This window comes from Felis catus, chromosome B4 (assembly GCF_018350175.1).
Source record: "Felis catus isolate Fca126 chromosome B4, F.catus_Fca126_mat1.0, whole genome shotgun sequence".
Classification (NCBI taxonomy): Eukaryota; Metazoa; Chordata; class Mammalia; order Carnivora; family Felidae; genus Felis; species Felis catus.
Window position 1 is genome coordinate 117562863 of NC_058374.1, and position 16815 is coordinate 117579677.

General features: G+C 38.4%; 1 protein-coding gene across 15 annotated transcripts in view; it reads left to right on the forward strand.

The window, feature by feature from the left end:
* Nucleotides 1-4: 4 nt before the first annotated feature.
* CFAP54 (cilia and flagella associated protein 54) overlaps nt 5-16815 on the forward strand; it is a 289781-nt gene continuing 272970 nt past the window's right edge. For 12 of the 15 annotated variants that reach the window (XM_045062193.1, XM_045062194.1, XM_045062191.1 and 9 more), the window contains exons 1-4: nt 5-333; nt 8178-8283; nt 11184-11327; nt 15777-15948. In XM_045062193.1, coding sequence (XP_044918128.1) covers nt 5-333; nt 8178-8283; nt 11184-11327; nt 15777-15948 — 751 coding nt within the window. Of the gene's footprint in view, nt 334-8177; nt 8284-8313; nt 8946-11183; nt 11328-15776; nt 15949-16815 lie in introns of those variants that run through there. The other 3 variants (XM_045062196.1, XM_045062198.1, XM_045062199.1) reach the window with 3 other exon arrangements.

Genomic DNA, 16815 nt, shown 5'->3' on the forward strand with positions numbered 1-16815 from the left:
CAATATGGCGGCGCCGGGCACCCCCTCGACCTCTCCCCTCGACCTGTCTCCCACATCTGTGTCCCCGCCAGGACCGCCGCCGACCCCGCCCCCGACCTCGAACGCGCTCTCGAAGTCGCCCCTGGAGTCGAAGGCGAGCTCCCAGAGCCCACCGTCTCGCTCGACCTGCCAGGAGACCTCGTTGCCCCTCGCCGTGTTTTACGGGCCATTGGACGCTAAAAACCCGCTCCTGGCCTCCTGCGAGAGGGAGATCCGGGAATTACTAGGCTTTATGAGGAGAAAGAAGGCGTTAGCGACAACAGAGGAGCAGAAGCATGAATTCCACCGGCTTTGGTAAGCGGAGGCCGGGCCCTGGGGAGGGCGCCGGCCCAAGAAGGGCAACTCTTGGGGCCGGAGGAGATGCCCTTGAGGATGCCCACGGTGGTCCCAGAGCTGGGTCAGCGTTGCGAACCTGGAGATAAAAGCAAAGTTTAAGAAGTACAGACTCCTCGCGAGTACAACCCTTAATTCCTGGTAAATGTTATAACTTGGCTTCCTGCTCCGGTCAGAATAAAAATCAACACAGAAGTGTTTCATAACTCACTGTTCCTTCTGAGTGTTCCCCAATCGCTATCCCATGCCAGTAAATTGGCTCACTCGGGGACTTCGGGGGTTCACAACTTTCCATGCTGTGGGTACAGTTTTGTATATGAGGAAAAAGGAATACCTTTGAGGTGGCTTAGGTTCTTGAAAAAGTTAGTTCTTGATGCCATTAACTATGTGATTCTGTGAACGTGTGCACTTTAATTCATTTTTATACCTTAATTCCTTTTTATATTGCTGTTAGGATCACAATGACTTTTTATTGATCTTGTGACTCATTTTGCACATATGTTTGCCCGTTGGGGGTTTCTATCCCCATGTTATTACTGAATTTCAAAGTACTCATTTTTAAGGTTCTTTCCTGTTTATGTCACCATCTTTCTTTCCTACTCAAAATACCTCACAAACCTAACAGTTACAAATGCAGACAAATGTCAAAGAAAACCAGAATAGTGAACAATTTCAACTTTCATTTTTCATTCATGCATTTAATATTGAAGAAATAGTTTTAACTTATATTTGTTCTTCATTAATGCATTTTAAGTATTTATTGAACACCTACTCTGTATCACGTACCATTCTAGGAACTAGGAAAACCTCAAATTAACAAAAAGATATAACAGTTTGTATACTCATAGAGCATACATTTTTGTTACTACAGACAGCTGCTAAACAAATATGTAAAGAAATCATTTTACAGGGAAAGAAGTGCTAGAAGAAAATTAGAGCAGAGAGTGGGGATGGAAGAAATGGTATGGTGTTGAAATTTAAAATGGGGGTGGCTAAGAGCATGGTCAGGGTAAGTCAGGAAAAGTAGCCTTTGAGAAAGATGAGAAAGAGATACAATAGCAAGTGATGAAGATTTCTGTAGGAAGCGTTGGCAGCAAGGGAGAATGACAAGTGTGAATTTCCTAGGATGGATAGTGACTGTGGGAAGAAAAGGCTTCTGGTAGGAAAGGGGCAGATCAAGAGTTTATTTATTTATTTATTTATTTATAGATTAAAAAAAATTTTTTTTAAGTAATTTCTACACCCAGTATGGGTCTCAAACCCAGAACCCCAAAGATCAAGAGTCACGTGCACCACCGACTGAGTCAGCTAGGTGCCCCGCATCTAGTTTTAGATCTATTGCGATTGAAATGTAATTCAATGTCCAAGCAGAACTATTATGTAGGCGGTTGGTCATTCAAGTCTGAAGGTCAGAGAAGATATACATTTGGGATTTGTCAGTGTACTAATGATATTTAAATCATGACACCTGATGGAGTAGTTAAGGGAGTGGAGTGTAGATGGAAAAAAGGAGAGTCTGAGGACTGATTCCTGGAACGCTCCAGCATTGACAAGTTGAGGGGATAAGAAATTGGCAGAGACTAAGAAGGAGTGGCCAAGGAGATAGGAAGAAAAGTGTGTGGTTTACTGGGAGCCAGGTAGAGAAACTGTTTCAAAGTAGGAAGTAATGATGGATTAACAGTGGCAAATCCTGCTAATGGGACAAATATGATGAGAACCCCAAGAATTGACCAATGAAATCACATTACATACCTAAGCTATATTTATATCGCAAACATTTCTGTGTTTGTGCCTTAGGTAGCACTTTATCTTCCCATTCCCACGAGCATTCTAGTTCAAGTCACCACCATGTTGTGCTTTCCCCACAGCCTCTCAAGTCTGAAACCTGTCCTTCATTGAGCAGTCAGGGTAATCTTTATAAAGCAATCACCCGCTCTCGTCTAAAGATTTTCTATTGCTTCCTATTGCTTTTAGAATAAATTTAAGACTTCTTCTGCCATCCTCCAGGGTCTGAGCATCTGGCCCTGCTTGCCTCTTTCATCTCAGTCCATCCCTCACTTCTCTCTCAGGACTTTCCAGGGAGACAGATACAATTTTTTTCATCCCGGGCCTTTATATTTGCTGCCTCCTCTGTCTGAAATGTTCTTTCCTTGGCTTTTCAAATATCTGGCTCCCTCTTTTATTTCAGGTCTTACCTCAGTTACCTCCGTAGAGTGCCTTTCCAATGTAATGCAGGTTTGGCCATCAATTAATACTTTTTATTTATTTGTTTTCTTGTGTGCTGTTTCCTCCATTAGAATGGAACCTCCCTGCTGACTTTGGATAATGTGCCTCATTTTTACTTTTCTGTCTCTAGCAACTGGCCTGGTGGTTGGGATAGAGCAAACTTTCAATGAATATTTGGTATTGAAAGAATTCAAGGGTTAGTATCCTTATATTTTCACTAAGTGTTAATGTTTTATATGGGAAAGTAGACCTGGGCCGATTGGTAAGTATAGTATCTGTCCCATCTTTAAAGAGACTGTAAGAGAATCATAAATGTTAATGACTGACATGGACCTTAGCAATCTAATCTCTCACACAATTTAGGTATTTATTTACACAACAACTTTTATTGAATGCCTACTATGTGTCCAGCATTGTACTCATCATGGTTTATATAGTGGTGAACAAAATAGGTAGGGAGTTGGTACTCATGGAGTTTAGAGAGAGAGAGAGAAAGAGAGAGAGAGAGAGAGAGGCTTTCATTGAATCATTAAGTCAATATACAAACAACAAGTGCTATAAAGGAAGAAGCTACTGAATGCTTACATGTACCAGGCATTGTACTAGGTGCTGGGGATACCGTGGTGAACCAAAGATCCCTGCCTTCTTGGTGCTTATATTCTAGAGGAAGAAATAGGAAATAAACATTTTAAATAAGTTTTATGGTGACCTAGAAAGTGATAAGTGCTTGGGAGAAAACTAAAGTGAGGAAGGGTTGTGGGGGGAGATAGGAGACTGCAGTTTTCAACAATGTGGTCAGAGTAGGTGACACTTGAGCAGAAGCTTGAAGAGAACACACCTTGGACCTACTTTCAAACGAATGGTGAGGGAGGTGACATTAAGCTGAGATTAGAAAGATACCAGCCAAAGAGAGTGGATAGACAGAGGGAAGAAGCATGTGAGAAAATCTTGGCAGGAAAGAGCCAGAGACTTGGGAGGAATGGACAGAAGCCCGCTAAGCATGGCTTGGTGCGTGTGGGTGCAGTGGTGTGAGGTGAGATTAGAGGCATAGGTAGGGCTATGGAAGGTTTTGGAGGCCTTTTGCAGAGTTTGCTTTTATTCTAAATGCAATGGGAAACCATTGGGTAGTTTTGGGCAAGGGATTAATCTTATTTAATATATATATATACCTACATATATATAGTCTTATCCAAATGGAACAAGAATGCCAATGTGGAGGCCAGTTAGGAATACAGTTAGGTAGGATTCACTTTTATAACATATTTGACAGATGGTTAGTTTTTAAAAGAAAAAATATATAATTATAGGAACTTCCATAAGCCAAAAAATTCAGGGTATCTAAATATAGATTTTGAGCATAACAGCAATGTCATTAAATGCAGAGTATGATAGATTATTTTAAAGGTATGCTTTTGTTATAATCACATGAGATTTAGATATTCTGTTTATATAGTTATGATTTCCTATTTTAGAAAATTCTAAATATCCAGCAGCAACTATAATAAATCAGCAGTCCAAAGGACATTAACATTTTCTTAAATGATGCACATTATAGTGTATATTTTCCTTGTTTAATCATTATGTAAGCCATTCCCAGTGAACAGTCTTAACTTGAACTTAAAGTTCACTTAAAAAAATTCTCTTACGTAACCTTGATTGATTTAACAAAGCTGGTATTTTTCGTTTGTGAGTAATAAACATAGTCATCATTATCTCATCTTTAAGGTTTGGAAGAATTAAATCTTTCATCTACATAATTTAAGAATTCTAGTAAGACATGCTGACTTTTTTGGGATTCATTATATTTATTCTAATACTGTGGCATTTCATGAAGCAGCAAGTGAAAGTAAAAAATGTTAAAAAAAAATCCAAACCACAAAGCCTTTTCCTTTTAAAATTTCTGTGGCTCCATTTCTCACACAATTTTTGGGGCATGGTTATTTACTACTTGGTACATGTATGTATTTTCCTACTACAGAATATTATTAATCTGTCCAAGAAGGTAAGAATATCCTGTCTCTATGCCTCCCTTGTCACTCAATCTATATCATTTAATTACTTGAATGAATTAATCTACATATTTCTGTTGAGGTTGTTCTGATAATATCCCAACATATACATCATAAGTATTAGAGTCATCTTTAATCCCTAAGTTTACATTCCTACTTGAATTAGTCAGTTTGGGCTATTAATTATTAATTATTAATTACAAATTAGTCAGTTTGGGCTCCCATGGCAAAACACCATACTCTGGGTGGCTTAAACAACAGAAATTTAGTTTGCTCCCAGTTCTGGAGGCTAGAAGTCCCAGATCAAGTTCTGGAAGGGTCAGTTTCTGGTGAAAGCACACTTCTCGACCACTTTGTCTTCTCGTAGCCTTTCCTCTGAGCAAGTGAAAAGAAAGAGATAGAGAAAGCAATTTCTCTGGTGTTCTTCCTAGATTGACATCCATGCCATCAGACCAGGGCCCTACCCTTATGACCTCATTTAACCTTAGTTACTTCCTTAGAGTACCCCTTTCCAAATACAGCCATACTGTGGGTTAGGACTTCAACATATGAATTGCAAGGGGACACACACATTCACTGTCCTCATTTAACACTATACGTAACACTGTCCTCATCTAAAAATTTATGAGATAGGATTGGACAACTGTTAAGGAAAATTTGGATTTTTCCTTGAGGCATTTATAATTTCTGAGAGAGAAGGAAGGAGTAAGTATTAACTAAATAAATGAACAAATTGAGCAGTGATCTGCTACCTTTTGAAACTGATTAGAAACCGTTTTGAGAATATTGTATGTTTTGTTCTTGTTTACTTGGTGGATGGAAGCAGGACCCTAATGGACTGACAGGATAGTGGAATCTTTGAACTCTTTATAGAAAAAAAAATAAGAACAAGGAATTTTTTCCTAGTCATTTATTTATTTATTCATTCATTCTTTCAACAAATAATTACTATGTATGTATACTAGATATTCACTACTCTTGAGGCTAGGCAATGGATAACAATGGATAACAAATCAAGGTCCTTGCCCTCGGGAAGTTTATGTTCCAAGGGGACAGGCAGGCATAGTAATATACTTGTTAAGATCATGGATACACTGACCCTCAAGTCATTCAATATATCAACTATATATTTGGGATATTGATACTACCTATCTCAGGGTTGTTGTAGAAATGAAATGGAGAAAAAATGCATGTGGGAACAGATCCAGAATAGCTAATGCAATATTGGAGGAGAACAAATTTGGAAGACTGACACTACTTGACTTCAAGTCTTCCTCTAAAGCTACAGTGATCAAGACAGTGTGGTATCAGTGAAAGAATGAACAAATGCATCATTGGGACAGAATAGAGAGTCCAGAGACCCACATACATATAAGCAACTGATCTTTGAGAGAGGAGCAAAGGCAATACAATGGAGCAAAGGTAGTCTTCTTCACAAATGGTGCCGGAACAACTGGACATCCACATGCAAACACTGGATCTCAGCACGCACTTTACACCCTTCACAAAAATCCGCTCAAAATGGATCACAAACCTAAAAGTAAAATGCAATTCTGTGAAATTCTTAAAAGATAACATAAGAGAAATCTAGATGACTTTAGGTTTGACAATGACTTTTTAGGTGTAACACCAAAGTCACAGTCCATGAAGGAAAGAGCTGATAAACAGGACTTCATTAAAATGAAAAATCTCTGTTCTGTGAAAGACACCATGAATAAGATGAAAAGCCACAGATGGGAGAAAATATTTGCCAAAGACATATCTGATAAAGGACTGTTGTCCAAAACATACAAAAAAAAACCCTTAAAACTGAATAAGAGAACAACCTGATTTAAAAAATGGATCAAAGAACTTTAACAGACACCTCACCAAAGAAGATAATACAAATGGTAAATAAACCAGTGAAAAGGTGCTCCACACCATGTATGATCAAAAAATGAAAATTGAAGCAATGAGCTGCCTCTACATACCTATCAGAATTGCCAAAATCCAGAACACCGACATTCACTGCTGGAGAAGATGTGCAGCAACAGGGACTTCTCATTTATTGCTGGTGGGAGTGCAAAATGGTATAGCCAATTTGGAAGTTCGTTTGGCAGTTTCTTACAAAACTATGCCTACCCTTATCATACAATCCATGCACTCATGCTTTTTTTTTTTTTTTTTTGGTATTGACCTAAAGAAGTTGAAAACTTATATCCATACAAAAACCTGCATGTGAATTTTTAAATATTTTTATTTTATTATTTTAATTTTTAATTAAAAAATTTAAATCCAAGTTAGTTAACATATAGTGTAATAATGATTTCAGGAATAGAATTTAGTGATCCATCACTTTCATATAATAACCCAGTGCTCATCCCAACAAGTGCCTTCCTTAATGCTCATCACCCTTTAGACCAGGAACACCCTGCCAGCAGCCCTCAGTTTGTTCTCTGTATTTAAGAGTCTTATGTCTCTGCCCCTCCCCCGTTCATGCTCTGTCTCTCTCTGTCCCAAAAATAAATAAACGTTGAAAAAAAAAATTTTAAGAGTCTTATGGTTTGTCTCCCTGTTTTTATCTTATTTTTGCTTCCCTTCCCCATGTTCATCTGTTTTGTATCTTAAATTCCACATGTAAGTGAAATCATAGGATATTTGTTTTTCTCTATTTCGCTTAGCATAATATGCTCTAGTTCCATCCATGTTGTTGCAAATGGCAAGATTTTATTCTTTTTGATTGCCGAGTAATGCACATGGATGTTTATAGCAGCTTTATTCCAAATGCCACAACTTGGAAGCAAACAAGATACCTTTCAGTAAGTAAATGGATGAATAAAGCATGGTGTATCTAGACAATGGAATATTATTCAGCATTAAAAGGAAATGAGCTATGAAGCCATGAAAAAACATAGGGGAATCTTAAAGGCATATTACTAAGTAAAAGAAGCCAGTTTGAAAAAGCTACATGCTGTATGATTCCAACTATATGGCATTTTGAAAAAGGCAAAACTATGGAGAAAATAAAAACCTCAGTGGTTGCCTAGGGTGAAAGGAGAGAAAGGGATGCATAGGCAGAGCACAGAAGATTTTTAGGGCAGCGAAACTACTCTTTGTGATAGCATAATGATGGGTAAATGTCATTGTATACTGGTCCAAACCCATAGAATGTATAACACTAAGAGTAAACCCTAATATAAACTGTAGACACTAGGTGATAATGATATGTCAATGTACGTTCGTGAGTTGTAACAAATATACCACTTTGGTGGGGTGTGTTTATGATGGGGGAGGCTGTACATGTGTATGGAGCAGGCTGTATATGGGGAATCTCCATACCTTTTGCTCAGTTTTTCTGTGAACCTAAAACTACTCTAAAAAATAAAATCTGTTTTTAAAAATGCATGTACAGAGCTTTGATCAGTGCTTGGCATAAAGGAAGCAATAATTTTAACTATACTTAGTAATAATTAGACATTAACAGTAAGGCACATTGGAAAGACAGCACAAAATAAGTGCTTAAGGATAGTTTGCTAATTAATTGAGGTTTCCTGCTGACTTTGAAGATATTTTATTTTATGATTTTTACAGTGCCACCTCTTTGTTTAATATCTGGACCAAATATGCCCCGCGGCTGCCAGCTGCCTATTACAATGAAAAGCTTCTGAAGGTTGGAGATAGCCTTTGTGAAATAAAAGTAAGTGCCTCAGGAGTGAAAAAAGAGCCTAAGTGAAAATTACTTGACTAATTGTTATTATTATTTGGTTTGATACCATTCCTATTTTACATGATTTGATTTTTTTTCTTAGAAAAATATGAATGAGTCTTACAAATTTTAATGAGGCACAGTAACCAAAAAAGTGTTTGTTTTTTAATTTTGTAGTTGAGATTTTCCAGAGGTAAGAGATTCCTGAACGGAAAGACAGCTGGCTGGGGTTGGTGGGGCGGGAGCGCAGTCCCTAGTTAACAGAGGGTGTGGTAGGTGCCCAACAGGAAATGCTGAGTCATCATGTTCCTACCTTATACAAAGGAGCCCAGACACCACTTCCTGTTGATTTTCATGTGACTGACCTTGCCCAGTGACAACTTTCATGGTTCCTGGCCCAGCTGCTATGTTGTCTGGTTCCTAGTGCCCTGTTTTAATGATTTTCAACTCCTTAATGTTTTGCTATATGTAATTATAGCAGTCATTCCCTACATGCCCTGTTTTTTGCTTAATATAATATTCCAAACTGAGCTTGTGCCCTATTTCTGGTTCCATAGTTAATGCCCACGTCTTGGATTGCTGTGAACTTGTGGGCTTGGTTCGGTAAGACCAACCAACCAAGACCACCTGGCTGGGTTTCAGTTAATGATAATGTAAGTTTTCCCCTTAAGCTCTGGCATAGGCCCAGATTATTCCAAGTTAAATGTGAATGTTTGACACATCTAGAATCCACGGACCAAGAGTTATTTTACCCAAGGTGATTTTAGGACTTTTTCAATGTTTTCTTGATCTTCAGTTTTTTAGCTTCATTTTCTTCTTCCATTTCTATTTTCTGGACACGAAGTTTTGTTTTGTTTTGTTTTGTTTTGGAGGAAAATTTACCAAATGGAGAATAAGATGTGGAGGAAATTTCATAATGAAGATCTATTTTCTGCTGCCAAAATTAGAGCATCAGTTTAGCTTCATATCATTGGACGGTGGTTCTTAGAAACTTGAAAGTAAAGGAAAACCGTGGAAAAACTATAGAAAGAAAGTTTTCTGTAGGAAAACTATAGAAAACAAACAAATGGGCAAGATCTAACTTGTGAGCTTTATTCATGTGAAGTGGAATAACTTTGACAAGCATTAGAAGAGTGTCCCCTCTCATTTTTATGCTTCTCAATATAAGAAGCTGGTGATACATATCACAGTTTGGGGTTGTTTGTGGAGTATTCAGGTGGGTGGAGTGGATATTGGTGGAGGGAGGATGGAAGAACATGTTAGAAGCTGATAAAGTAAGTGCATGCTGTGTAGTGGCTAAGGATTCAGAATATTTCAGGTAGAAAGGCCCAGCTAGGATATTTTAAAATTTACTTAAAGGAACAAAGAAAACATTTTTATCTACCTTTCACTTATGAGAAAGTGGACTGATAAAGGTAGAGTACTGAAAATGAACTTGACTTGTTACTTCCATTCTAGAATCTATATTTTAGTTACAGTAAAGATCATTTTGTTGGACTGGTCTTATTTATTTATTTATTTATTTATTTATTTATTTATCAGAGAGAGAGAGAGAGAGAGAGAGAGAGAGAGAGAGAGAGCGCACAGGGGAGGGGTAGAGGGAGAAAGAAAGAATCCCAAGCAGGCTTTATGCTGTCAGCACAGAGTCTGATGCTGGACTTGAACCTGAACTCAGGAACCGTGAGATCATGACCTGATCGGAAATCAAGAGTCAGACACTTACCCAATCAACTGAGTCACCCAGGCACCCCTGGAATAGTCTTGTTTGGAACCTAGATTTGAATTCATTTTATGAACCAACTTAGAAAGGGAAAGATTCAGAATTAATTAGTAAACAAGTAACAAGTCAATAGAAATAGAAACAAAAGTTTGACTGTGGTTGCCTCCCAAGGGGCTTCGTACCCCTACAGGCAGTTGACACATAGAGTAGCTGCTTTTCCTGGAGACAGTTGTTGGGGAGGAGGCTGACTCATATCCACAGCCTGGCTCACCTCACTCACCTCCCCTGAAACTCCAGGTCACCTGTGCCCTGTGGGCTGCAGAAATGAGCTCTGATTCTGTAATGGGAACATAAGCATGAATTAGAACTAACAAGAATCCTAGCTAACAATAGCGCAGACTTTTTTTTTTTTAAGGTTTTATTTTATTTTTTTCAAGCAATTTCTACACCCAACATGGGGCTTGAACTCACAACTCTGAGATCAAGAATCACATGCTCTACCGACTGAGCCAGCCAGGCACCCTAGCTCAGACTTTTTTGATTTGTCCTAATGTAGCCTCAAAGACCGTTGGCAGATGAGAGAGAGGAGAGAGAGTGTACCTTTCTTCTCTCCTCTCCCTTCATTTCTTTTCTTTCTTTCTTTCCCTCTTTCCTCCTTTTCTCCCTCCCTTCCTACTCCCCCCCCCCCCCCCCCCCCGCCTTTTCTTGCTTTTTTGGAACTTAGGAGGTATCAGAAAAGCAAGGCTAGTTATGCAACTTATCTTCGTCTCTGAGTGGGTGGATTACCAGGATAGGTTGATGTTGAATTTTTGGATTTTGAGTATATATAGGTATTACCACACACTCCCTGGTGAATATTCCCATTATTATATCATCATTATTCACACCCTGGTGAATAATATCATCTTGGAGATTGTGATGGTCTTATTTCACAATAGGCTTGTTGGGAGGAGAATTCATGAAATAATGCAGCTAGTGCAGTGTGTGTTGCATAATGTGTGTTTAGAAATGCTAGTGGTAATGGTAGTGGTAATGTGATGGTGGTAATAAGAGTAGTAGTAGTAATAATCAATATTGATACTATGAAGAATAATACGAATGTTCCTGAATTTTAATAATGATAAGTAAAATGGTATTTTGAAACTTGCATCAAGTCCTCTTTTTATTTCAGGAATATAAATTGGCCCTTTTACAGTGCTATGGAAGGTACCTTCAGCAGTTCCATGTCAACTTTGATGAGAATAAAGCAGATGTGAATCAATTCAAAACTGCCTTTTTTCCAAAAGGCCTTGGAGACAAAACTTCTGCTCATACAGTAAGATGAAAGCAGTAGCTATTTTAGCTACAATTTATGATTAGCCATGCAATGTATTCTTTAGTTGACAGCTTCTAAATGTCTTTCATTTGCTTAGCATGGTGTTTGCTTGTGTGCTAAGTTGCTTAATAAATGTTTTCAGTGGCGGAGAAGAAAGTGCACGTATTAAACTCTGTGAAGATGTTTTGGAGATTGTGTCACTATAATCACTCATTCTTTCAGCAGGCGGTTATTATTGTTACATATTTGTAGAATGCTTTTAGTTGACGAAGTGCTTTGGAAAACATATTCGATCCTCAACAACTTCATGAATTAGAAACTATTATTATCCCTATTTTACAAAAGAGAAAGAGAAAGCTAATCACACAGTTAACTAGTGGCTCAGGAGATCAAACATAGATCTTTTGATACAAAAAATACTATGCTTTATTTCTAGTATACCAGTATTATTATTATGTTGATTGCTACCATTGATTCACTGGTTGAGCAGTTAGTGGGTGCTAAGTACTCTTCTGTATGCATTATATGAATTGTTGTCTTGCAGCCGCATTATAGTCCTAGAAGGTGGGTACTATAATGCCTCTTTCACAGAGGAGGGCACAGAGACTAAGAAACCCAGCCCACTTGAAGCAGTGGGCAGAGTTGGTGTTTGAACCCTAATCAGAGTAACTCCAAAGCTATGTTATTCCAAACTTGATGAGTATTCAAGGCTTTGGAAACAGTGTATGGTTTAATAAGCAGAAAACATCAGGGCCTGTTTTGGGGGTACATTGAGCAGTTCATTTTGGCTGTACCATAGGTACGTGATTGAGAATACTGGGCATTATAAGTTGGCATCCCATTAGGAAGAGTACTGAATGAAAAGCTTAGGAATTTGGACTTTTATGTCCTTTCCTGTGCTATCCTGATCCATGGCCCCATCTTTTTCTCTTGTGCTATTATTGCATGATCCTGCTTCCACCCAGCCTCTCTGGCTTAGCACCAGTGCACTGGTGAGCTTCTTCTAGAAAGGTTATATCCTAGATGTCTGTGTAGCTCATCCTTCCCTTCTTCATGTCCTCTTGCGCTTCATGCTTTATTTTTCTTTATATCACTTATTATCATCAGATACATTTTTGTTTGTGTTTTTATTGCCTGTCTCCCCTTCTAGAATGCGAGCTTTATTAGGACAGGAACTGCTCTAATCTCTAATCTGTATTACCTGGAACAGTACTGGATATGTAATAGATGCACAATAAAGCTTTATTCAGTGAATGAACAAATGAAATGATATATTCTAGAATATAATCTTCTATTAATTTAGAAGCACCACGCTGAATAGATTAGAAGGACAAAGACTGGAGGCAGAAGGTAAAGCAGTGAAGCAAATTTAAGAGTATGTCAGCAGGACTGTTGTGAAGGGCGTGAAAAAAATATGAATAATTTGTTTTTTTCCATGCTAAGTGTAAGGTTCTGGCATTCTGTGCTTCTGAATAAATATCTATAAAATAAGTAAGAGAATGAATGGATTGAATATAGTCCAGCAGGAACTTGACAATACAGAACTAGAAGTCTTGAGAAGTTTTGTTAGAGAAATAGATTTTGGAGTTCAGTGCATAAAGATCATAGATGAAGCAGTAATAATGTATAATTTACTATCAATATTTTTGTGCAAAGATACTCATGTTGTTTAATGATCCCCATTATACGTACTATAGAGAGGCATTATGGCAGAGTTGGTAAGAATTTGGTCCATAGAGCCAGGCTGCCTGGGTTCGAGGAGCTTCTGTGCCACTTCCTAATGATGAGACCCTGGAGAAGTTATGTAATTTCTTTGTGCCTCAGTTTCCTCATGTCTAAAGCAGAAATAACAATAATACTTACCTCAAAGGATTGTTTTAGGATTGCTGAGATAATAAAAGACTTAGAATAGGGCCTGATACTCAAACAATATTAGGTATCACTTTTGGTTTCTAAAAGAGAGAACATTTAAAAAAATTTTTTTAAATGTTTATTCATTTTTCAGAGAGAGAGATAGAGCGAGCAAGCAGGTGGGGGAGGGGCAGAGAGAGAGGGAGACGCAGAATCCCAAGCAGGTTCCAGGCTCCAAGCTGTCAGCACAGAGCCTGATGTAGGGCTCGAACCCATGAACTGTGAGACCATGACCTGAGCAGAAGTCGGATGCTTAACCAACTGAGCCACCCAGGCACACTGAGAGAACATTTTTAAAAATACTTACTTATTTATTTTTGAGAGAGAGAGAGAGAGAGAGAGGGAGAGAGCCTGAGTTGGGGGAAGGAGCAGAGAAAGAGAGAGAGAGAATCCCAAGCAGTCTTTGCACTGTCAGCATAGGGCCTGAGGCTCAAACTCATGAATTGTGAGATCATGATCTGAGCTGAAATGAAGAGTCAGACACTTAACTGACTGAGCCACCCAGGTGCCCCTAACAGAGCATTTTGAAGATAACTGTTCCAACATGTACATGCAATCTATAAATCTCTTTTTCTGTGATACCAGTTATATGGTGGCTAGAAATAGTATGCATGGATCCAAGTGGGAAGTCTTATGTGGTAGAACAAGGCCCATTTGTACTATTGAGGGTTCACTCCCACAGCTTTAGCAGTACTGATAACTCTCTAGCCAAAATCTCTCATATGAGATATATGTCATAAGCATCTCACACTCGACATATCCTAAGTTGGACTTACCACCATTCGTTCATAATTGGCACCAGCCACTCACCCAAGCAGGAAACCACTGTAGACCACTCTCTCTGTCTTCCTTCCACATCGAAATCCCATGGACTCAGACAAGACTTAAATCTTTTCATCCCTGATTCCAGCACCCATTTTAGGACCCTGGTATCTCTAGACTACTTTAAAGGCCTTTGATCTCTCTCAGTTTCCATGCTTGTAGCCTTGTGCCTCACCCTCTGCTTTTCATTTTCCACACTTTTGTCAGAATTAACTTCTAAACTATAAATCAAATCATTTTGTTCCACTGCCCCTTGATATCGCCCTTTAGCTAACGTCCATATTCCTTGGAATTATATGGAATGCATGCCATGTTCTAACTATGGACTATCTCAATAGCCTAATCCCTCACTTTTTTTTAAGATTTTAGTTTTATGCAATTTCTATACCCAATGTGGGACTCGAACTCACAGCCCCGGTATCAAGAGTTGCATGCTGTACTGACTTGAGCTAGCCAGCCACCTCAAAGTTTATTTTTTGTAGTAATCTCTACCCCCAATGTGGAGCTTGAACTCACAACCCTGAGATCAAGAGTTGAATGCTCTTTGGACTGAGCCAGCCAGGCGCCCCTAATCTCTTTATTTTAAGCCTTCTTACCCAACCTTATAAAAGACTTTCAGTTCAGTGACCACAGCAACCACTTTAAACATTCCTAACACTTCATGTGCCTGGAATGCTTTTCCTTCTGCGAAGAGCAGGGACCACATCTTCTTCATTCTCAAGTCCCTGTTGCTTAGCAGAGTGTGGCAAACAGAGGTGTTCAACAAACATTTGGTGAATGAATTGTGTAAATGGTAATAATTGCATCCACATTAATATGGCAAAATGCTATGAGGAGGGTTTATAAAATGTGATTCAATTCCATATTCTTGGAAATAGAATTTTGTACTTTTTTTTCTTTTGAATTTTTCTTTTTTGACTAAAGACAAGTAATCTTAACTAAATAGATGCTTTGAAGAAACCATTTTTACCGCGTTTCTTTCCATATGTCTTAGTCCTTGAGGGCTGCTATAACAAAAATCCATAGACTGATGGTTTTTTAAAAATTTATTTATTTAAATTCAAGTTAGTTAATGCATAGTGTAGTATTGGTTTCGGGAGTAGAAGTCAGTGATTCATCACTTACACGTAATACCAAGGGCTCATCCCAATACATGCCCTCCTTAATGCCCATCACCCATGTAACCCATCTGCCCCCTACCCCCAGCAACCCTCAGTTTGTTTTCTTTAAGAGTCTCTTATGGTTTGCCTCCCTCTCTGTTTTTATCTTATTATATTTTTATAGACTGGATGGCTTAATATTTATTTCTCTCAGTTCTGGAGGCTGGGAAGCACAAGGTTAGGGGCTGGAAGATTTGATGTCTGGTGAGGGCTCACTTTCTAATTCATAGATGGCTGTCTTCTCTCTGTGTGCTCACATGACAGAAGGCAGTAGGGAGCTCTTTCAAGGTTTCTTTTATAAGCACACTAATCCTAGTAATGAAAGCTCTACCTTCATGACCTAATGACTTCCCAAAGACCCCACATCCAAATACCATCACAATGGGGGTTAGGTTTCAATATATAAACTGGGGGGGGGCACAAATATTCAGTCTATAGCCCTGCATACTCTATTTAAGCAGAATCATTTCTATTTTAATTTTTCACATTTTAAGAAAATGCTTTTTTAAGTTGCATAAACTTTATTTATGTTCTTTGTATTTTCCCTGCATTTCAGTTTCACGCTTTAAGTGGCAAAAATATTTGCAGCTATGAACTGGTCTGTGACAATGATGTGAACCTGCAGAATAAAGAATCTGTGACCCAATGCCTGCAGATTTTGTCCTCCTTAAGACTCATCATGCAGGTGGCTCTGCCACTGGAACACCTTTGCTGGATTATTTTCAACGGTATATACCAATGTCTTTTATTTTTCATCACGCCTTTCAGAAAGTTATTTAAATGCCAAGTTGGATGGTAATTTGACTGACTGTCTTGTTATTTAAAACATTCATTGCATAATAAGATGATTATGGGGATTTTGTTTTTGTCTTTTTAATATTTTTGTTGCATTCTAGTTTGTCCTCGTCAGCAGGGACTTAAAAGGGAGGGTCAGAGGCTGTGGGGATAGTCAGTTTCAGGTGTAAAGAAGTAGGGGACGTGGTTAATAAGTAAATATAAGTGGAGAAAGATCAAAGGACTGTTGCAAGTTAGGTTGATTCTAAGCATCATCCATTCATTGGTCCTCTTCTCAAATACTTTGGCTAGTGACTGTTGCTTTCTACTTATCAATCTTCTCTTCCTACTTGCTTCTGAGTGAGGGGCTCTGGGAATGTGTGTGTATGTGTGTGTATATAATGTATTTACACGCATATATGCATTGCATACATACACATACATACATATATATTGTATTTGTCTTCTGAAATGAATCTTATCTGTCAAAATATAGCAGGGAGTTAAAATTTCAATGCAATTGAAATTCTCTTTAAAGTTACAGTCACCTACTATATTGATCTATGGATAATTTCTTGAAAGGAAAATGACAGTGTGTTCTCTATGTGTAAAACCAGGACAAAATAGCTTGAAAGAAAACATATTGGATTTTCCCTGATCTGTGGCAACTGGAAGTACATTTCCTAGCCTTTTCCTTCGTCTCCCTCTCCAAATAATTTTTTTTTGACATTTTGGTTGAAATGAGAGCTCACATTTGCTGTCAGAGATGAGCCTGATTTTGGAAGAAGTTTTCAGTCCGGTGACTATGAAGCTTTTGTGTC